Here is a 23758-nt window from a genome sequence, read left to right on the forward strand (position 1 = left end):
GGAACACCGCAGCGCCTACGGCAGGGGCCGCCCCGATTGGCTGGCGCGGCCCAGTGACGTCATCTTACGCTAGCGCCGGACCGCTTGTCCACCCCTGCACCTCCGCTCGCTGGGGCAACCGAGAGCGCAGAGGGCCTTCAGGGCGATTACGGTGTGAAGCCTGGACGCTTCGCTGCTGAGTGTTCCTCTCCCGCGACCCGGAGCACTCTGCGCAGGCACCAGGTGTCCTGATGTGTGCCTCCAAGAAACTTAACACTCTCACAAATTATCTTGAATATAACTGTTCCCCGCCCATGTAAACCCCATCAGAGCAGGGACCATGTCTTTATACAAGATACCTTGTCCTCGGTATCTAGGAAACGTCTGGCCTCAGGTCTTGTGAGAAACCTGGTTCAGTGGTTCTCAAACTTTTTGGGCTCAGCACCCCGTTATACTTAAAAACCACAGGACCTTAAAGAGTCTTTATGTAAGATTTATGTTTGCTTTTTAAGCAATTTAAATTGAGGGGAAGATTTAAAGTAACAGTAATAAACTGATCACAAGTTATTAGAGCAATGGTGCCACATACAATGTAGCTTCTGGAAAACTCCACTGTACACTCCTAAAGAGTGAAAAGAGGGAAATAGCTCTGAATATTGGCATGCAAATAGTTTTGACCTGTTGGTACCCTGAAAGGATGCCAAGAACTCTGGGGCCCATGCTCTGAGAACCTGATGTAGGTTAACCTCCTCCTTTTATATGTACAAGTAACACCGCTATTACGTGAAGGTGACAATTATGAAACTTGGGTTCTTCTATTGCTAGCCTGGGGTCATGTTCTACTGTTTTCTCAAGCCAAGCAGACAACATCTTCATTTTGAAAGATAAGAAAGTTGAGGCACAGAATGCCTAAGGAGATGACTGATGACCACCACCACCTAGTGGTGGACACCTGTAGTGTCGGGTTTGGGATTCCAAGCCTCCAACGTCTTCTTACTGGGCCTCTCAGTCTCCCCTGGTCCCCTCATGCCAGGCCTTGTGTCTGGACGGAGGCTAACCAAACTCCAGCAGTCGGGCAGAGGACACAAGGATGCATAAATATGTAAAAATAGAAATATGGACACAGGGTCACATTTGGCCAGATGCTATGCGTGCTGCTTGTTGAGTGAAATATTAAATGATGTGAGGGACAGAGATATCCCTGAGGACTGATGCCACGAGGAAAAGCATCATAGAAGAAGTCAAGTTTGAACTGGGGGGAGATGGGAGGCCCTCAAGGCCAGGATATGAGTGAAGAGAGCACACCTCTCCAAGCTGTCAGCCAGAGCAGAGCAGTAGTGGTGATGGCAGATGTTAATCTCACCACACTAACTTTATGAGCCAGATAAAAATGCCTATAAACAAACCCAGATGAACATGTTCTGTTCATATTAAACGACCACACATCTGACTAGAGATGGTTCTAAATGCGAGATATCTAACGAAGGAGGAAGGCCGGAATCAGATGAGGATAAAATGCACTAAGTTGTTGGGAACCGGCCAGTTTGAAAGAGAAAAGAAGAGAAAGTCAGATGAGAGGATGAAAGCCGAGAGGATGGCCTCTTTTCTTTCACACTTTAACATCTCTGAAACTGGACAGAACTTCCCCTACCTGCTCCAGCTGGATTGCTCTCTGCACTTAGAGAAATCTTACTCATCTTTGCTCTCTGCCAACATATATTCATGTACTCCCAGGAAATCACAGCACTTACTGTGTTTCTTCCACTCTTTTGGCACTGGGTCACATAGTAAGCAAAAAGTGCTGTTACTGATGTTTATGGAACAATTTCAAGTTTTTAAAATTGACAGCTCATAAATGATAAAAATTTTAAAATAGTAAAATGAGTATACAATGAAAAAAAAAACAAGTGCTGTTAATAGACTCTCCAGAAATTCCTACATATGTACAGACACATAATACAACTCATTAAAATTAAAAAAATATTTTACTTTTAAGTAATCTCTACACCCAAAGTGGGGCTTGAACTCACAACCCTGAGACCAAGAGTCACACACTCTACCAACTGAGCTAGTCAGGTGCCCCAGAAAATTTTTAATTGAGATAAATATACAGAATGAAGTTTGCCACCATTTTAAGTATAGAGTTCAGTACTCTTAAGTACATTTATGTTGTTTTTGTTTTGTTTTGTTTTGTTTTAAAGTAGACTCCACACCCAGCATGGAGCCCAATGCAGGGAATGAACTCATGACCCTGAGATCAAGACTTGAGCTGAGATCAAGAGTCAGACGCCTAACCCACCAAGCCACCCAGGTGCTCCAGGACATTTACACTGTTATACAAACACTTTCCAAAACTTTTTCATCTTCCAAAACCAAAACTATACTCCTTAAACAACTTTCTATCTCCCCTTCTTCCACCGGCAACCAGCATTCTTTGTTTCTGAGTCTGATTACCCTATGTACCTCATGTAAGTAGAATCATACAGTATTTGTCTTTTTGTGACTGGCTTATTTCACTTTAGCACAATGTCTTGAAGGTTCATCCATGTTGCAGCATGTGTCAGAATTTCCTTCCTTTTTAAGGCAAAATAATATTGCACTGTATGGATAGACCACATTTTGCTGATCCATGCATCTGTCAATGGATATCCGGGTTGCATGCACCTTTTGACTACTGTGAATAATGCCACTATGAACATGAATATACAATATCTCTTCATAATTCTGCTTTCATTTCTTTTGGGTATATACCCAGAAGTGGGATCGCTGGCTCATATCACATCAATTCATTTTTCATATGAGTTTTTTACACATATTATTCTCTAGCCTGCTTTTTTAAAAAATATTTTTTTTAAGTAATCTCCACATCCAACAGGGGGCTCAAACTCACAACCCTGAGGTCAAGAGTTGGATGCTCCACTCACTGAGCCAGCCAGGTGCCCCTCTAGCCTGCTCTTTTTGTTTAACAGTATGAGTGGGACAGCTTTTCACATAAGCACTTCCTTATCCACATTATTCTTGATGGCTGCATGGTATTCCACCACATACATTTCCTGTGATTTATTTCTCTGAAAATCCTTTGAGAGACATTAAACTATTTCTAATGTATAATAAACAATGATACATTAAACATCATTATAAATATTTCCTTACACATGTTTGAGAGCATCTTTGTAAAATATATTTCTAGAATAACTAGGTCAAAAGTTATATATTTTTCATTTTGATGGACAATGTCAAAAGAATTCAAGGGGCGCCTGGGTGGCTCAGATGGTTAAGCATCTGCCTTTGGCTCAGATCATGATCCCAGAGTCCTGGGATCAAGCCCCGCATCAGGCTCCCTGCTCGGCAGGGGGTCTGCTTCTCCCTCTCCCTCTGCCTCCCCGCCACCCCCCCATGCTCTCTCTCTCTCAAATAAATAAAATCTTTAAAAAAAAAAAAAAAAAAAGACTTCTAAAGAGGCACACAGATCTTATACTCCCACCCAGTGGATGTCAGTGGCAAATTTGAAAATCGCTTTTTTTTTTAAAGCAGGTACAATTTCTTAGGAGGCCTCATATACCGGATATAGAAGTTCTGAAGATCTGTTATATTATTTCAACTCTCACACTCTGTTATTACTTACTTTTAACATATGAGGATCTTATCTTCCTAGCTAGATGCTAAGATATTTAATGGTGAACATAATTGACTATAAACATCCTCACCTTCACATAGTTTGGTTCCACAGACTTGCCAGAACTTGATTTGTACATAGTTGAATAAGTCTTGCCTTTTTTTATGTGCATTCATTTCTTTCTTTCTCTATTTTTTATTTTGAGTAGGCTCCACACCCAGTGTGGGGCTTGAACTCACAACCCTGAGATCAAGAGTCATATGCTCTACCAACTGAGCCAGCCAGGCGCCCCACCAGACTTGCTTTTTGTGTGGGTTTTTTGTTTTGTTTTGTTTTTTCCTTCGAAATGGAAAGGTCTTAAGTCTGTTTTTCTTCTTTTTTATTTTTCTTGTGTAGCTTTTCCAAGTGAAATAACTGGAATCATTCAATTCTAACATCAACAATAACTGCCACTAATATTTATATTTGAGCACGTACTATGAAACAAGTATTGTTCAAAAATTGACATGTGTCATCTCATTCAGAGCTCACCAAATGAGACAGGTGCTATTCTTATCTGTATCTTATCAGGAAAAACTGAGGCTCAGTGAAGCCTCACTTGGCCAATGTCACACAACTGGAAAGCAGCAGTTTTCCACCGAGAATTCCAGTCCACTTCATTCCCCAGTCCACACTTTTCATCCCTGCATCATATTGTCATGCTATATAACTTTCAACTAATCCAATTTATCATCCGTACGTTGGTCAATCACACCTCTTCTCTTTCCCATGGAGCAGACATCTTCATTGGGGGGGGGGCGGTTAAAGTGATTAGAAATTACCTCATTTGGGGAAGATCCCCATTTGGGGGGATGTTGTCTTTCAGGAAGTGATTATTTCCAAATATGCCTATTGTTCCCAACTATAGATACACTTACAAAAGAAAATTCTTTCTTTCTTAGATAAAGATCGTGACTTCCTTCAAGTTATAAATTTCACATGCACGTGAGAAGCACCAGAGAAGAATCCTACCTGTATTTACTAAGGCCAGCTTCTGAAACCCTCATTTTAGAAAATGACAAGCATAATAGGATTAACACTACTTTGAACTTACATAAATTAGTCATCAAATTTTAGAACTTGAAAGGGGCTTGGTTCCAGTGAAAACTATTATTATAGAACAAGCAATATCTTTTTACACATGTCCGGTTGGCCATGGTAATAGATAGCATCCATAAAGATAAATGGCATCCACATTCAGTTTTTAACCTGTGAAATAATGAACAAAAAATCATAAATTATAAAAAGAAAAAAGGAAGTTCAACTTCATACAACAGAGAGTAAACATATGTAAAGCATTACCTACCTAATAGATCCCACATGTTTCATAAATAGTTTAGTTAAATTCACCATTTCAAACCCACAATAAGCTAACAGGAACCAGGATTTGGGGAGGAAGTGGGAAAGCTGAAGACAGGAGGCAAGGTTTGCACTAACATTTGAGGGAATCCTACTACTTGTCCTTTGGTACAATCATCATCCATCAGAATGGACTGATGGTTTAGGATACTGTTACCTAGAACCAAAATGCTCATGATTTTATCAAGTGCAACATCTGCTGAGGGTAGCATCTACCCCAGTGTAGTACCCAGGCTCCACACACCTGATCCCCTGGTGGCTGTAACTCGCAGACACAGACATCCAAGAGCATACCTCTTTCTTCTTTTTATGGGTAATACTAGATTTCTTGCTATTTTTCCAAACAGATCTGAAGATGTCTGAAGAGACTTGAGGAGTGATTATAATTTTTAAGACTGGGAGTTTACCTGAAAGAGGAAGAACATAATAGTAAATAGGCAGGATCTCTCACAACTCCATTTGATGGATTGGGTCTTAGCTTCTGAGAGGGGCATTCTCCCACATTTTTATTAATGGGGCAATCTTCCTCTCACCTAATACCTTTTCCTTATATCTTCTTGATGTGAGTGATCCATAACAATTTACTTCTGTAGTAACTTCTCACTCTAGTCCTTTCTTTTCCATTCCTACTATCATACGTTTACCTGGATAATTGTAGTAGCCTTCCAACTGGTCTTTCTAGCTTCAGACTTCCCCACCCCCAAATTCATCCTGGAATCTACTTCCAGATTAATCATCTGAAAGTGAAAGTCTGATCTTGTCATTCATCACCTCTAATAGTTTATTGGCTCTTCATGTTTGGTGGACCTCTCTTGGTTTTGCTTGTCCAGCTTGCATTTTAGCTTCTTTCTGGAACAGAATCTTGGGTTTACTTTGGGGTTCCCCTCCCCTGTCCTCCAGGGGTAGATGGGCACATAACACAGATCTGGCCAATTAGTGGATTTATTCTCCCTGGCACAGTGAATGGTTAATAGGTGTGACTCGTGATGGTCCAGTGAAATCAGCAGAAAGACTCTTTCTTGAGATTAAATGGGTACAATGTAAACTTATGGTCAGTGCTGCCCAAAATGCTACTTTGTAGGAAGAACCTGCCTGAGAATAAAGTCAACACAAGCAGAACTTCCAGGAGATGAAGGTAGGTAGTATTACTTGAACCCCTAAATCCAGCTGGACCTGTGCCTAGAACCACCCCTGGACTTCTAGTTATATGGGGCAACAATTTTGTGTGTGTGTGCTTAGATCAGTTTGAGTTGGTCTTGTATCACTCGAAACCAAGATTTCTCACTGATTTTCCTATAAAGACCAGCAATATTGTGATTTATAAGAAATATACATTTAGATTATTCAGATTTCTCATATATATTTGGTCTTTGTTCATGGTTCACGGCCCCCAAAACCTTTGGCATTTCCTGAACAATAAGAGAAATGGGTGCATCTCTTGGTTTCTTAGGTGTGTGGGGGGATGGGTAAAGTAGGTGATGGTGATTAAAGAGTACATTTAGCACGATGAGCACTGAGTAAGATACACAATTGTTCAATCACTATATTGTACACTTGATGCTAATATAACACTCCCTGTTAACTATACTGGATCCCTTGTTCTCAGCTCCTGAAAATGCCTTAGAGCCATAAAGGTTGAAATGGGTACCTTGTAATTCATAAGGAGCCCCTTTCCACCACACCTGAGTTTATGTTAATGAGGAGACTTTTGGACAGCACCTGAGGATGGGTCTGGTTGCCAGGGGAACCAAGCATAAATGGAGGGTTAGAACTGTCAGTCTTAACTCCTGATTCTCCTGGGAGGGGAAAGGGGCCAGAGGTTGAATCAATCACCAATGGCCAATGATTTAATCAATCATGCCTATGTAATAAAAATCCAAAGGACAGGATTCAAAGAGCTTCCAGGTTGGGAAACCAGAATGCTTCCATGTGCCACCATGTTGGGCTCCAAACTCCATGAGGACAGAGCTGCTTTGTTCAAGACCTCGCCCTCTGTATCTCTTCACCTGGCTATTGATTTGTATCCTTTAATATCCTTTGTAATAACCCAGCAATCTAGTGAATAAACTGGTTTCCTGAGTCATATTAGCTATTCTAGCCAATTAATCAAACCCAAGGAGTGGGTCATGAGAACCTCAGATTTATAGCCAGTCAGTCAGAAAGCCCACACAACAATCTGGACTTGCTACTGATGTCTGAAGTGGTGGCGGTGGGGAGGGGACAGTCTTGTGGGACTGAGCCCTTAACCTGTGGAATCTGGTGCTAATCTCCAGGCAGGTAGGGTCAGAATTGAGTTGAACTGTAGGCCACCCAGCTAGTATTCGGGAATTGCTTGGTGGTGTGTGGAAAAACCGACTCCCACACATCAAAATTGGGGTCAGAATAATAAGACTTAAATACCTAGCATGCCACTTGGAGAGCCTGTGTCAACCCATCCTTCTGGTATTTCCCATGGCGCCTGCCCTTCTCCCCCTTTTTGTTTCTCATCTAGCCAGATGTCCGGATCCTTTTTGTAGGGCCTCTGTGGCCCTGCAAGCTGTAGTTTCTGGAGGTCAGGATACACCAGGAAGAGGCCAGAAGCAGAAAGGTAGGTAGGAAATATGGTCGAGAGGAAAAATAAGAACCTTAAAAATAGTACTGTATGTACTATAAATAAGTACTTAAAAATAAGTACTTAAAAATAGTACTGCATGACCCTCCAGAGGGTCAACTGAGGTTGAAACATGAAAATGGCTGTCAGGGTGTGGGAACAAATCAGGCCGGGCACAGTAAAGGGTAGTGGAGGGGAAGGTGGATGAATATGGACAAGGGACCTGGAGGTATAAGACAATATAGTTTTTAATTTCAGGACTTATAAAGGGCCAGAAACCGTGTCACTGAGGGCTTGCTTTGGTGGTACATATGTGCCTGGAAGGTAAGCAACATCAGCGTCCTATTTGGATGTTTTCCTTTGGTGAGCAGTGCTTATTGGTACTTGGTGTGGTCATTCTATCCTATGGGACATTCCATCCTGTGGGTCATCACAAAAAAAGGTGTGGTGGTAGGGAGAACATTGCTCTGATACTTCAGGGTGGGGCTGGGCCATAATAAAATCTAAGGCAATCATCTCCCAGGGGTGTGCCTAGATTGAGAGGCACTCATGTTTCCTGGGTCTAATTTCGGCCCAGTGTCTTCCATGGTTCCTTACAGAGCAGCAGGTTTTACAGATGTAGGCCTGCTAGGTGACTTGAGGGGCCACGTGGAATGTCTAATAAAGACCCTGGTGTCTCACTTGGGCCACTCCGGAGGGGTCACTGCGTTCAAAGGCCTTTGACCAGGTCTAGTGTAGACCAGCTGACCTATCAATCATCATCTAAAGGAGCTTGAGGCAAATACTTCAAGTTTCCTGACTAATAACTTTTCTGAGCTTATTTTCTAACAGAGCTCAGATTTTTCTTAGGGCAGCAATGTGCTCAGCTAAAAATTAGGGATGGGCATGTGACATGCTTCTGACCAACTGGAAATGAGCATAAGTATGCTGGGGACTTCTGCCATTTCCTCATACAGGTACCAGTACTTCCTCCTCGTCCCTTCCTCCTTCTTCTGGTCTGGAATGGAGATGGGAGGCTCTCAGTGAAGCAGCCACCTTACAGCTATGAGGATAAAACCACCTGCTGAGGCTGACAGTGGAGAAAGAGAAAGGAATGATGTTGGGGCGTGTCTGTACCCACTCTGTCTTCCTCTTCCTGATTAAGCCACTATAGCTGGTCCTATTCCATGCAGCCAAATATCATCTCTAACTGATGCAGAATTTAATAGCAAATAGGAAGAAATCATCGTCAGGGAGAAAAACAAACCTCAGGGTTGAAAAAAAGAAGACAGGCTCAAACGTAGAGGAAGACAGGAGTTTCAATAAGAAAACAAGGCCCATGGGGCACCTGGGTGGCACAGCGGTTAAGCGTCTGCCTTCGGCTCAGGGCGTGATCCCGGCGTTATGGGATCGAGCCCCACATCAGGCTCCTCCGCTATGAGCCTGCTTCTTCCTCTCCCACTCCCCCTGCTTGTGTTCCCTCTCTCGCTGGCTGTCTCTATCTCTGTCGAATAAATAAATAAAATCTTAAAAAAAAAAAAAAAAAAAAAGAAAACAAGGCCCAACGTCTTGACCAGTGTGAAGGTCAGGAGGGAGATGCATGGCTCAGGCTGTGAGGAGTGTTGGGGGCTGGAAACCACTTCAAATGGGGCCAGCAGTGTGGTATGGGGGCCAGCTTGAGGTCTCAGAGGATTCACGAGACAGCCACACCCACAAAAGACTGTCACATTCCCTGAACACCACACTTTTGGTCATCCTTTTTATCTCTTTATAAAACTCTAGCCATTCATCAAGGTTCTATATAGTGTGTGAGGCCTCCAACTCCTTAGTGGAAGCTGAGGTGATTAAAGATAGTATTAGATACTGGGCTGCCTGGGTGGCTCAGTCAGTTCAGCGTCTGACTTCAGCTCAGGTCATGATCTTGGGGCACTGGGATCGATCCCCAAGTCAGGTTCTGCACTCAGTGGGGAGTCTGCTTGTCCCTCTGCCCCTCCCCCAACTCGTGCTTGCGCGAGTGCCCTCTCTCTCTCAAATAAATAAAATCTGAAAAAGAGAGGTAGTGTTAGATATTGACATGGAATTATATAACAAAGAATCACATGGTAGAAAGCGGTCCACTTTTCAATTCTCTAAAAATATAAACAAAGTAATGCGTACATATAGCTAAAAAATTAAATAGAGCTAAAAAGTTCATAATGAAAAACAACAGAACCTTGCCTTTCCCCTCGACACCCCCAGTCTTCTTCTCCAGAGACAACCACTTTTAACTCACTCAGGTGTTTTTCATGAGATTTACTGCCTTATTTCAAATCCTCTGATTTTATTTTAAGTAATCTTTACACCCAACTTGAATGTACAACCCCAACATCAGGAGTCACACACACTGCTGACTGACCCAGCCAGGTACCCCACTTATATAATTTTCTTCTGTTTGAGTTAATAATTGTCTCAATTTTTCCTTTGCATTGTTTTCTGTGTACCTATTCTAAGTATTTCCCCCAATTTCTTTTATTTGTCATATACCCATATTTCTTGCAAAATACTTAAGTATTTCCAACGCTCTATTCAGTTTTTACTGCGGTATTCCTCCTTCCCAAAGTCTTCTATTTTTCGGCTCCAATTTGGACTAGTTCTGGCCCTCAACCATCATCTGGGATTTCCTTTTCTACTTTCCTATATTGATTCTCCTGATTTCTGGATTCCGCATTCTTCATCTTTGTGGTTCCCTCTCATTTTGCTCAAGTGTGTTCTCTGGGAGCTTCCTAGGAAACAGAGGAGGCCCAGTTTGAGTTCTTGTGTGCTAGAAACATCTTTACTTTATCGTCATACTTGGTTAGGAGTTGGGAATGTATAGAGTTCTCACAGAGTTGTCATGTCAGTGCCCCATAGTTTCTAGCTTCCAGTTAGAAGTCTGATGTCATTCTGATTCTCAGTCCTTCCAATGGAATACACAGTATTTATCTCCCTTTTGTTCCTAGTGTTCTAAATGCCATGGTGATATAACTTTTATCATTCACTGTTGCTGGGCACTCAATGGACTCTTTCGATATGCAGATTTATGTCTGTTGGTTCAGGGAAAGTTCTTGATTTATTTGATAATTATTTGATAATGCCCTCTCCCCACTTTTCTTTCTTCTCTCTTTCTGAACTATGAGTTAAATAAATGCTGGTGTCCACAGACTGATCCTCTATATATATTCTCATCAATTTTTTGTTCTACTTTTTAAAGACTTGCTTGACTTCATCTTTTAACATTTGTTTTGAAATTTTTATTTTGGCTATCATTTTTATTTGCGAAGAACTTTTTCTTATTTTCCCAATTATTCTTTTTTCATAACATCCTGTTCTTGTTTCACAGAAGCATTATCTTCTGTTTTACGGGGGGAAGTTCTCAGATTTCCGTTCACAGTGAAGCATGAGGCATCCAAACACTGATGGGAAGCTCTTCTGTATGAGCAGGGCTTGCTTACCTGCTGGGCTTTTTTGAATGATGAGGGCATGGCCATGAGTCAGCACCTGTTGTTCCTTTCTCTGGGGCTATTCCGTCTATCAAAGAATACCCCACAGGCACCTGGATCGCTCAGTCAGTTAAGCAACTCTTTTTTTTTTTTTTTAAGATTTTATTTATTTATTTGACAGAGATAGAGACAGCCAGCGAGAGAGGGAACACAAGCAGGGGGAGTGGGAGAGGAAGAAGCAGGCTCATAGCAGAAGAGCCTGATGTGGGGCTCGATCCCATAACGCCGGGATCACGCCCCGAGCCGAAGGCAGATGCTTAACCGCTGTGCCACCCAGGTGCCCCAAGCATCCGACTCTTGATTTTGGCTCAGGTCATGGTCTCAGGGTCATGAGATCAAGCCCTGTGTCAGGCTCTGTGCTGTGTGTGGAGCCTGCTTAAGATTCTCTCTCCCTCTCTCTCTGCCCACCCCCGCTGCCCCTGCTCTTGCATGCACGTGCTCCCTCTCTCTCTCTCTCAAAAAAAAAAAAAAAAAAAAGAATACCCCAGTCTTCTACACGGCTATCAGGCTCCAGAAACAGGGCAGACAAAGTGGCTCTGGTCACGGTAGAGGCGGAGTCCCAAGTGTTCAGTGTGTAGAATTTTCCCTAATCCTCTTCTTTTCAGCTTCTTACATCACCCTTATTCTCTGCAATGCTGGGTGTCCTGGGTCTGCCGAAAGTTTCTGTTTAATTTTTCCAGAGACAACTCCCCAACTGGTCTTCCTTCTTTTGTCCTCACCTCTCCTCGAATCTATTTTCAACTTAGAGCTGAAATAATCCTGTTAAGATGTGGGTCAGATTGGGTCACTCCTCTCAAAAATCTCAAATGCCTCTCCACCTCAGTAAAGTTAAAAACTAAAGTCCTCATAGTTGCCTGGAAGTCCCTCTTCCCTCCATGCTTACTTCTTGGAATTTTTTGGTCCTGTTCCTCTCCCATTCTTTCTCACTCCACTCCAGCCATGCTGGCTTCCATACTGCTTTTAGAACACACCAGCCAGCCTCCTGCCATAGGCCTTTGCACTTGCTGTTCTGCTTACCTGGACCACTCTTTTCCCAGATATCTACATGGCTTGCTGCCACACATCTTCTGGTCTTTGATCAAATGTTTCTTCTTAATACAGCCTTCTCCGGCTAGCCTAAATAAACTCCCCATCCCCTGACATACATGCGTTATCTCCTTTTCTTGCTTTATTTTTCCCTTAAGTATGATCCCCATCTGATATACAATAAAATATATTTTATTTCTCTTTATAGTTGGTTTACTGTCTGTCATTCACTAGGAAGTAAGACCCATGAAAGTAGGGATTCACTGCTCAACTCGAACAAGGCCTGGCATTTGTGGGGTGTCCCAATCAGATGTGCAGGCCACCAAATATGGGGTGCTCCGCAGGCTGGCAGCATGGGTGGTGAAAGAATTCACCCAAGGCAGAACAAAAGAGATAAAAGTTTACTGAATACACTGCAAGGGAGTGGTGGACAGGACAGCAAAGGAGAGACTGTCTGCTAAGAGGCAGTGGTAGGCACCACAGTTATAGGGCAGAGTGAGGAAGCAGGGAATGTATGGAATTTTCCCTTTTTTGGTAATCTTAGGAATTGTGCCTGGTTGTAATTGGTCAGTTAGGGCCTATGGCTATTTCAGGGTGGGTCACTTAATGAGCCTGTTTGCATTTGGCTCAGTGGTCTGTGGGCCCTTTTGCCTTATTCTGTAGCATTTAATAAATTTATGTTGAAATAAACAGATAAATAAGAATGGATAAATGAAATGATCCTGAAGTCTTCTGTTTTTTTGTTTGTTTGTTTGTTTTAATTAGTAAAAAAGCAACCCTGGGGCGCCTGGGTGGCTCAGTTGGTTAAGCATCTGCCTTCAGCTCAGGTCGTGATCCCAGGTCCTGGGATTGAGCTCTGCGCCCAGGCTTCCTGCTCAGTGGGGAGTCTGCTTCTCTCCCTCCCTCTCCCTGTGTGTGTGCTCTCTCTTTCTAGCTCTCACTCTGTCTCAAATAAATAAATAAAATCTTAAAAAAAAAAAACAACCAACCTTATAAGATGTAGATAGCAGTTTCTCCCTCTGCTAACCTTTTTGTTTTTTGGTAACAAATGACGTTGCTGATGTTTCTGAGAAACCTTTCACTGTGTGTTTGTTCCATCATTAAAGGTAGTTCGTTAAGAATTCCTTGGTAGACAAGTAAATGACTTTAGGCTGTTAGAGTAGAATTAGGATCAGAATTTAGCTTGTTGGGGCGCCTGGGTGGCACAGCGGTTAAGCGTCTGCCTTCGGCTCAGGGCATGATCTTGGCGTTATGGGATCGAGCCCCACATCAGGCTCCTCTGCTATGAGCCTGCTTCTTCCTCTCCCACTCCCCCTGCTTGTGTTCCCTCTCTCGCTGGCTGTCTCTATCTCTGTCAAATAAATAAATAAAATCTTTAAAAAAAAATTAGCTTGTTAACTTGCAAATGATAAGAAGGCACAAGTAATCAAAAGAAGAACATTAGTTCTATAATCAGTGATATTATTTGCTTTTAATGTTTAAAAGGATGCCATTAAGGCTAAATGGCAAGAGATTTCCCTATAGAATCCAACCAGCTAACCCTGCTGAGGAGTCTTTCTTGGCGTTCAAACTAACAACCTGAAGTGCTCCATCAGAAACATGCCATAATTATTTTGGTTCAAAATGTGGATGCATTCAAGCTACTCATGATATATACTACTATATTTGAGGAAAAACGCTTTCTTGAACTAGAAATTGTTTTTTAATGCTTTTTAAATGAGAAGCTGTATTTTCAGGTGGTTATTTCATCATTATCTTCCCCATTTATGCAAACTGAACCATTTACTAAGCAAGCACAATATTCTGCAGCTCCAAGTAAGTACTCAATGAGAATAATTTTCTGTCAAATCAGCTGAGACTGTCCATCATTAGCACTCACTACAGTAATGATCCGAAGACTGCCTGCAGCCTTTAATGTCTTCTGCCACAGCCTATAGTGAGAAAGTGACCTCGGTGCTAAGGAAAACCAGATGAAGTCATAACCTGCTTTCAGCTTATTAAGCTTAAAGTTCAATTTAAATTCATTTTAAAAGAATAATTCCATTGCATTTGAATTCAACTCAAATGGACTAGGAAGTAGATGTTCTGTTTCTCCAAAATGAAGAGATAATTCAAAAATCTTGGGATCATTTGGTTGGCTGTGAAGAAATGACAATGCAGTGGTTTCAGAATAAATATGGCAACACAGTAGACAGTAATGCTGTAACTCTTCTCTCTAGAACTGCCAGTGTGAGGGGAAAAAGGCAATGTAAAACTATGCCATGTCTCTAAGGTCATTTTATCGAAAAAATGATAAAGGCCAACGCTTGCACTACTTAATTTTCTTCACGTAACCTGCCAGATACTGCACCTAGACTTCTTTCCCCACTTTTTAAAATTTAAATTCAATTAATTAACATGTAATGTATTATTAGTTTCAGGGGTACAGGTCTGTGACTCATCAGTCTTACAGAAGTCTTTCCCCATATTTATTTATTTACTATTTTTAAAGATTTTATTTATTTATTTGACAGAGAGAGAGCACAAGCAAGGGGAGAGGCAGGAAGAGGGAGAAGCAGCCTCCCCGCGCTGAGCATGGAGCCTGTTGTGGGGCTCGATCCCAGGGTCCCAGGATCGTGACCTGAGCCAAAGGCAGACGCTTAACCAACTGAGCCACCGAGGCGCTCTTTCCCCCTTTTTAAACACTGAATTTGGATGTTTACATGTGCTTACAATGTCTTTCATTGAGCTTTATTTTAAATGCCACTCTCTCATCTTCTCTTTGTTAGCAGTAAGAATGGCTATCGTTAATTCTGGTCATGCATATTAATGAAAGGAGGAGGGCAGGGTTGGCCAATGTTAAATAAATAACTCATTCCTTATGTGATTCTCTCATTTTCAAAGGATTATATGGTCTTAAAGGGCCCTTCGTGCTCTCCCCAACGTCAATCACAATTTAAGCAATCTCTGAGGGTCCAGCAAGCATGTCAGAATCTTATAAGGGATGTTGCTTGAGTTTTCCAATTGCTGTCTGGAGAAATATCTGCAGGTTGCGTTGTGGGGGAGAATAGAGACTAGGAGAGGGTCCTCAGAGAATATTCCTACAGTAGCCCTCCTCTAATCTGCACTTTCTCTTTCCACAGCTCCAGTTACTCATGGTCAGAAAGCAGATGGTCTTCCTTCTGAGGAATCATCAGCAGGTCAATAGTAGCCTAATGCTACTGCGTCATTCCCCTCACTTCGTCTCCTCCCGCAGGTTTTGTCATCGTACATCATCACAAGAAGAAGAGCGAGTACGGTACAGTAAGATATCTGAGAGAGAGAGACCACATTCACATAATTTTTGTTACAGTGTACTGTCCTAAGTATTCCAGTTCACTACGAGTTATTATTGTTAATCTCCTACTGTGCCTATTTATAAATTAAACTCTCGTAGGTATGTTTGCATAGGAAAAAAAACCCTAGTATATATAGGGTTTGGTCCTATCTGCAGCTTCAGGCATCCACTGGGGGTCTTGGAACATGTCCCCCATGCATAAGAGAAAACTACTGTGCTTAGGTCAAAGACGACATATGACATCATAAAAGTTCTTGAACTCTGTGCAAATCACTGAGCAAATGGACACAAGGGTAGGTGGCTTAAGACAGTGCTCCTGGTTGTCACTTAGGTCAGGCCAGTTATTTAATGAGAAAAGTAAAGCAAGCTGTGAGCAGTACAGCATTTAGGGGTAAGTAGATGTGGACAAGTGGAGGGGACACAAACCACAAACACTCTACCTGTCTTTCTGGCTCTCAGTGCTTCAAGTATGTCAGCAGCAGCCATTTCTCCCAGGACATTGTTTCCGAGGTCAATTTCCCTTAAGTGAGCGGAGTATGTGATCAGGCTGGCCAAAGAAAATGACAAATCAAAATGGCATTGTACCAAGCATGGTTACTCAAAGAAACTCAATCCACTTATTTTGGAGTCTGATCTCTCTTCTTAGGTCCTCAACACTCTCTTTGACCCCCTTCCAAAGATGATGCACTGACCCAATTTGAAATTGAATCCAGTATTTTCCAATTTAATCCCTAGTTTGGATGCCTCTCCTAAGTAAGACTTTTAGTTGCCTTAAATCTTCCATTCATCTATTTATTCAGAAGATATGGTGTAGTATTGTGCAGGGATTCCCAGCCTTTTAGATTTCACACACCAGTAAGATGTCAAAAAGCTTGGGGGGACTGGCTTGACAACTCTTAGTATGTCAAATAACAATTCTCATCTAGCAACACTATAAAAGAACAAATACTTTTACACAAAATTAGAAAGGGCATAGTCTCAAAATAAAGGATAGCTTTTAAAATTAAGTAAGCTTAGCTTTATGAAAAATGAACACTCCAACTATCTTCTTTTTCTAATCTCTTTGAGGATTATTGAAAATTTCTTCATGTCCTAGCACTGGCCTACCAACTGGTCTTTGAGAATCTCTGGCATCATGACTGGACATGGAATCTGGGTGAAGGCCTGGGCTCCTGGTCAGCTTCTACCTCCTGTCAACTGTGTAATCATGGGCAGGCCATGTGCCCTCTTGGGTCTCATCTTCCTCATCTGTAACATTGGCCCCCAAATTGGCTTTTCTATTTCATACGGTTGTGGTGAAAACAGAATGAAGCAGTTCCTATGAAAGTATCTTGCAAAATGCAGTACCAATAATGTTATTATATTGAGTGCATGCTGACTAAATGCATATGATATGTCTAACATTGCAGAGATGAAAGGAATTTAACACATGGCCTCTGCTCTGAAAGAAATTATCATATGACTTTCAATAAAACAATTTTGAGTCCTTACTATGCACTGGAGATGTGAAATCTCAGTTAAGACCAGTAGTAAATACAAGGTCATTCTCCCTGTACGCACTTTCTGTTGATTCAGCACCTAGCATTCAAGGGTGGGGCTCAATGGTTCTGCCAGACTCTCCCTCTCAAAGGTCTTGCTCCCAAGGAAATAGCCTATCTAATCAGGACTTGTCTGGCTTTGGCTTCCTGAACTGCCTGTCTGTGTCCCATTCCTTCAGATAAGATGGGTGAGAGCAGGGATGCTTGAGGAAGCAGGGGTTCTAGAAGGAGAAGGGAGAGTGTTGAAGACAAACTTCCCAACTCGACAATTCTACATCTAAGTCTGATTTCAGAGGCGATGGATTCAATCACTACACTACACAGCCTCACATGAGCTAAGGTTTTGTGGAGCATTCACTATGCATCAGATGTGATCAGGGCCACCCACATGCTTAAGCACTCGTGCCTAGCACAAATGGGCCCTCCAAAGGTGTGAGTGCGGCTGAAATCTGCCAAGCTTTGTTTGTCAAGTTCTGGGACCTGAAGCATTACCTAGAAAGGGTAACCTCCTCTGGCTCACTGGCCAGAGGTGATGAGTCTTTTAATTTATCTGTCCGGAGGGGTTCTTTTTCTAATTTGTATAGAGGTGCTAGCTGGAGTCCTATGCACTACATATAGCACATACATACATGATCTAATTTAACCCTATAACAATCTCTTGAGTTAGACACTATTATTATCCCCATTTTTACAAATGAGGAAACTGAGTTATAGAGAAGTTACTATAAAAATACATATAGGTTAAAAGTAAAAGGACAAAAACAGATATACCATGCTAATATTAATCCAAAGAAAGCTGAAGTAGCTATATTAATATTCATCAAAGTATATTTCAGAGAAGGGAACATTACCAGAGATAAGAGAAAAATATTACTGGGGATTTCATAATGATAATAAGGGTCAATTCATCAAGTGACTTAATCTTAAATGTTTTGCACCTAACAATGGATCTTAAAAATATATGAAGCAAGGGGCACCTGGTGGCTCAGTTGGTTGAACGTCCGACCCTTGATTTTGGCTCAGTCATGATCTAGGGGTCCTGGGATCGAGCCCCACACTGGGCTCCACACTCAGCAGGGAGTCTGCTTGAGATTCTCTCTCTCCCTCTGCCCCTCTCCCCTGCTTGCATGCTCCCCTCACCCCCTTGCTCTTTTTCTGTCTAAAAAATAAATAAAATAAATCTTTTTAAAAAACCATAAAGCAAAACTGATTAAACTGCAAGGAGATACAAAGTCACAATTATCCCTCTTTCAATAATTGACAGAACAAGGAAACAGAAAATTTGTAAAGATATAGAAAACCATAATAATGCTGCCAACCAACTGGACCTAACTGACATTTCTTAACGTTCCATCCCAAAATAGCAGAATATACATTCTTCTCAAGTGCACATGGAACATTTACCAAGACGGATCATAATCTGGACCATAAAACAAGTATGTTCTCTAATCACAGCATAATTTCATTAGAAATCAACCAGAGAAAAATGGTTGAAAAATTTACAAATACGTGGAAACTAAACAGCACTCTTCTAAATAACCCATAGGTCAAAGGAATCAAAAGGGAAATTAGAAAATAGTTTGAATTGAATGACAATAAAAGTATGATGTCAAAATTTGCAGAATGTGATTAAAAAGTGCTTAGTGTTAATATAACCATTTACATTAGGAAAACAAAAAGTTTAAAATCAATAACTTAAGCTTTTACCCTAATAAACTAGAAAGAGAAGAGCATATTAAACCCAAGGTAAACATAATAAAGGAAATAATAAAAATGAGAGTATAAATCAATGAAATTGAAAAAATTAAAACAGAGATAACCAAAAGCAAGTTCTTTGAGAAGATCAATAAAATTGATAGAATTCTAATCACATTCATTGGGGAAAAAAAGAGAGAAAACAAATTATCAATATTAAGCACAAAAGAGGAGACATCACTACAGATCCTCCAGATAAGAAAAGGATGAGAAGGAAATATTATGAATAACTTTAAGACAATAAATTTGAAAACTCAGCCAAAATGAACAAATTGCTTGAAAGAAATAAACTACCAAATCTTAACACCCCCCCCTCCCAAAATAACCAGAATAGCCTTCTGTCTATTAAAGAAATTGAATTTGTAGTTAAAAAATCTTCCCCTAAAGAAAACTCCAGGTCCACATGTCTTCACTGGTGAATTCTACCAAATACTTAAAGATAAAATAATGCCAATTCTACCCAAGTTCTTTCATAAAATAGAAAACGAGGGAACTCTTCCTAACTCATTCTGTAAGGCCAAAATCACCTTGATCCCAATACCAGAGGAAAACATTATAAGAAAAGAAAAGTAGGGACCAATATCCCTGATAAACACAGATGTGAAAACCCTTAACAAAATGTTAGCAAAATACTAAAAGGATAATATATCAGCAATGTATTAAATCTAGCAATATATTAAAAGAGTAATAAAATGAAATTTATTACTATTATAAAAATAGCAGCCAAGCTATCCAAGTTGGAAATTCCCAATTTCCCTAAAGAAATATATTAGAAAAAGAATCTTTTTCTTCTAAAATAATAAATAGCCATCAATCAAACTCTCCAGTCTCAAATCTTAGCTCTGTTCTGTTGCCCTTGATTACCCTAAGGTGGTATAAGTACTGATGTCTAAGATGGTATAACCTGGAGCCCTTACTGAGCAAGCTTTCCTACAGTGCTGCAAATGCTCACTTGTGGTTTGGCCCACTGGGTATGGGATTCAGGAGAGCTGGACAAAGAGATGTCCAAGGTTGTAGCATAAATATGGCAAGGAAATATTCTGTTTTCCAGAAGCTTTTGAGAAAAGCTCTGTCTTTCTGCCTAAGTAGGTTGAGACAACTTTGTAATCAAAAACAAAACAGTGCTCACTTTTGAGTAGATGCCTTTCTTCCTTAGGTTACATAGTCACATAGCTGACTTCAGGGAAGAAAAATCTGGAGGTCATAACTCCTGCCTTTCCTTGGTTGCCAACTTCATTAAATGGGGTTTCTAGTGAGGTCTTTGGGGCCTCTTTCTGGGCTCATATACACCTGTCTGTCATGTCATTTTTATGAGTTCGGGCCTTTCCTTAAGATCACATACCAAGACCACGGTGGGTCACTGCTTCCCTCTCAGAACTGGCACTGTTAATAAATTGCAATCAAATCATTGTCCCTACGACTTAACCCAAGCACCTAGTTTTAGAGGTGAACGATTAAAACCTCTTTTCTACTCACCATGTTAAAATTTGAGTGAATTCCAATAAGCCATTTTCTCCTTCTTTCCCTTTTCCGTCTATGCCATTATCTGCCAAATACAATTTCACTAACCATGGGCCTGCTTCAGTCAAATCTTTGATTTTTTTCTTGATTCCTATAAGAAAATAATAGTATTTTATTATTTTTAGGCAATAGCTCCCCCATTTGCTACCAGCTAAGTTGATTTTATTTTTTAAGATTGTACTTATTTGACTTGTGTGAGTAGATGCATTTTGCAATATAGTGAAGGAAATACATACAATTTAAGAAGTCCTTTAAAAAAGCTCTTAGTACATCCTTTATTCTTTACAATAGCAAGCCCCAAATTGCTCTGTGTGAAAGGGAATCTCACTTAAGATTTAGATTGTTGGCTAAAGAGGAAAATCAATGTCTTTAGAAATTTCCTGGTAGAAATAAATGAGTTGTCCACTGATCCTGAGGAAGTCACAGTCCTTATCCAGGGATTCAGCTCTTTAAAAGAGCCTGCGAAGTTGTCAGATTTTTTGAGCTCTAGAAGGGCAAATTTGAAGGAGGAAGAACCATCTCGCATTTGCAGACTTCCCAACTGAGGTCAGTGGTCCTGGAGTCTGATTCACCCCTATTGGTCTATTCAGCTTTCATGAAGTTCAGTGACAGTGCTATGGCATGGCATACGTACACATTTAATTTATACCAGTTCAAGTTTAGGAGTTTGACAAAGAAAAAGACAGGAAGCGGATGGAGAAGGAGAAACCCCTGTGGACATAATGCCAGTTCATCCACTCAGTAAGTGTGAGGTGAGAGATCTGAATCTGGTCCCAAAGCCAGATGGCTTCCCCAAATCCTCCAAGTATTCGAAGTTGTATGCTTTGTGTGCAATATAATCCCTTAAACACTAGCTGACTACTTCATCTGGGGCTTAACTGACAAACAATGATCTATTCCAAAGCTGGCAAGAAACTGCACGGGACTTAGCCATCATAGACCTATACGTTTATTGTGTGGGCAGTTTAAGGGATTGTGAAGAATCACTGGGCTATACACTAATTTCGCCTAATAGGCTGACTTTCGAACCTAATCCCAAAGGGTAGACAGGACTCTTTTGTACTTGAATTCATTCAGCATTCAACAAATATTTTCGAGCTCTACTATATGCCAGGCACTGTCCTAGGTGCTGGGAACCTAACAGGGAACAAAAGAAACAAAACTTCCTGCCCTTCTTGAAGCTGACATGAAGAGAATGCTAACTGGTGTATGGGAAGAGCGAGAAAGAGAGAAAAGTCAATGATAACCAAGTATAAGTTTTCAAGTCATGAAAGAGAACTGACTTTTTAGGGAAAGGTGATAAATCTGGACTTTGGGCCATTCTAGTTTGCCAGTTTTCTTTTTTTTTTTTAAGTATGCTTTAAAAAGAGATTCGATTGGTTTCTTTGGTTACAAATCTAACCTGCTGGACTGCTGAATAAAATAGACAGGATTTATTTTCCTTCAAAACATAGTTGGAGGGAGGAAAACTAGTCCATCATTTAGTTTCATTGGGAATAAACCTAACTTGTCCAAATGTATTTGTTCTTACATCCAGGACATGGGAATGATGACAAATGACAGCTGTTATGAATAATTTGACAGTGCTAAGAGATTAGAACAGTATCTGGCATATTGTGGGTGTTTAATAACTATTGAATAAATGAATGAATCCGTGAATAATCGATGCAGGATGCAATCATATTGTGGAAACTTTCATCTCACTGTTCGTTGTTTTTCCATGTACAGTGTACCTAATACTGCCTTGAGACCATTCACGAACACGAATGGAATATGTCTTTTCTATTTATAAAATCTCGTTACAAGTATAAATCCCTTTGAAAAGGTTTTACTGCTCAGAATGATTAATGACGTGGACACTGATTGCACGTGGCACTCATTTCCTTTTGCCCCCTTTTTGCCAGAAAGCAGAGGTGATGACATAGGAGGCCAGTGGGGCTAAGGCCAAAGGCCACATTCCTGTGCAGCTGCCGAGCTCTGCAAGGAAAGAAACGGTTTTTGCCAGTCTACCCCTGCCACCCACCGAGTTAGCCAGCATAGCACAAATGTGTGCACTGGAGAGGAAGGGAGCGTCTGGTCTGTGATTGGCCTGGTACAACTTGCATCCCCATGGGGAGAAACAATCCAAATCTCCCTCCAACTGGTGGTAAGTAAGGTTGAAATGTCATCTTTGCCCATGAAAAATAACCAGTTTGGAAAGGGCAAGTCCAAACCATTCTGTAGAATTTAGTGAGCCACAGTGCCCTGTTAGATGGTAGGAAGGCTGATGCTGCTTAGTACAGGGATTTCCTGCTTTGGGCCTTCATCCAAAATTCAAACAGAACCAAATTCTTTCCTCTGAATGGAAAACAAATTCCTCAGAGTAAGGGTGAATACATGCTCAGCCCTGGTAACACTTGATCCACCCCAGCTGTATTCACCCCAACCTTTTACTTAATCTTAACATATCTTTAAAACAAAAACAAGCTCAATGACAATGACTACTTTTTTTTTTTTTAAGAGAGAGGGAGACACAGGGAGGGGCAGAGAGAATCTTAAGCAGGCTCCACACCCAGCGCAGAGCCAGACTTGGGGCCCAGTGTGGGGCTCTACCTCACAACCCTGAGATCAGGACCTGAGCCGAAATCAAGAGTCCAATGTTTAACTGACTGAGCTGCCCAGGCGTCCCGGTAGTCCCTGACTACTTTAATTGACTCCCCTGTCTCAGAGAACTTAGTTGTGCCTAAGGGGCAGGCTGGTGTAGAGAAAGCAGAATCTCTGGGTGTAAAATCTCTAAAAAATGCGGTGTGACTCCCCAGAAAGTCACTTAACTTCTCTGAACCCAAATTTCCTCATTGGTATAATAGAGGTCATAATACTTATTTCCCAGATGCATGTGAAGATCGACTGGGAAGCATGGTGAAATAAGGGTTGTGGAGGAACTTAGTACACAATAAATATTATTGCCTATCTTCTCAGCTTCATTTTTGGATATTGTAGGTCACTGAGACACTCGAATGAGAGCGCCCTGGGGAAGAACCTCCTTGTGTAAGCTCCCCTTCTGCCACTGCCTCCCGAGAATCAGATACATATTTCTGACAACTGCACACCTCCCCTAGAAGCCCCTCTATAGATCCATATGGACTCACGAAACCTTGTGTTTCTTCCCATTTTCTCTTTGGTTAGTTGCCAAGACCCCCCAGTTGTCCCTAACTTTAGAACCCTCTTACTACCCTCATTGAACCGGCTATCTGGACCTGTCAAATTTCCCTCCTAAATATATCTGGACTTTCTTTCTTTCTTTTTTTTTAAAGATTTTATTTATTTATTTGATGGAGAGAGAGAGACAGCCAGCAAGAGAGGGAACACAAGCAGGGGGAGTGGGAGAGGAAGAAGCAGGCTTCCAGCGGAAGAGCCCGATGTGGGGCTCGATCCCAGCACGCCGGGATCACGCCCTGAGCCGAAGGCAGACGCTTAATGACTGAGCCACCCAGGCGCCCCTGGACTATCTTCCTATCACCGCACTCTGCGTTCTGCCTTTTG

The 23758-nt window shown here is 41.4% G+C and overlaps 1 protein-coding gene across 4 annotated transcripts in view; it reads right to left on the bottom strand.

The window, feature by feature from the left end:
- Positions 1–3957: 3957 nt before the first annotated feature.
- LOC103678451 overlaps positions 3958–23758 on the bottom strand; it is a 42182-nt gene continuing 22381 nt past the window's right edge. For 2 of the 4 annotated variants that reach the window (XM_008707806.2, XM_008707799.2), the window contains exons 8-11: positions 20192–20327; positions 15863–15969; positions 5238–5400; positions 3958–4843 (exon numbers count right to left, since the gene is read on the bottom strand). In XM_008707806.2, the coding sequence (XP_008706028.1) occupies positions 4708–4843; positions 5238–5400; positions 15863–15969; positions 20192–20327 (542 nt within the window). In that variant the 3' untranslated portion in view covers positions 3958–4707. Of the gene's footprint in view, positions 4844–5237; positions 5401–11539; positions 11840–15862; positions 15970–20191; positions 20328–23758 lie in introns of those variants that run through there. The other 2 variants (XM_008707815.1, XM_008707822.1) reach the window with 2 other exon arrangements.

This window comes from Ursus maritimus, unplaced genomic scaffold (genome assembly GCF_017311325.1).
Source record: "Ursus maritimus isolate PB19 unplaced genomic scaffold, ASM1731132v1 scaffold_20, whole genome shotgun sequence".
NCBI classification, from domain to species: Eukaryota; Metazoa; Chordata; class Mammalia; order Carnivora; family Ursidae; genus Ursus; species Ursus maritimus.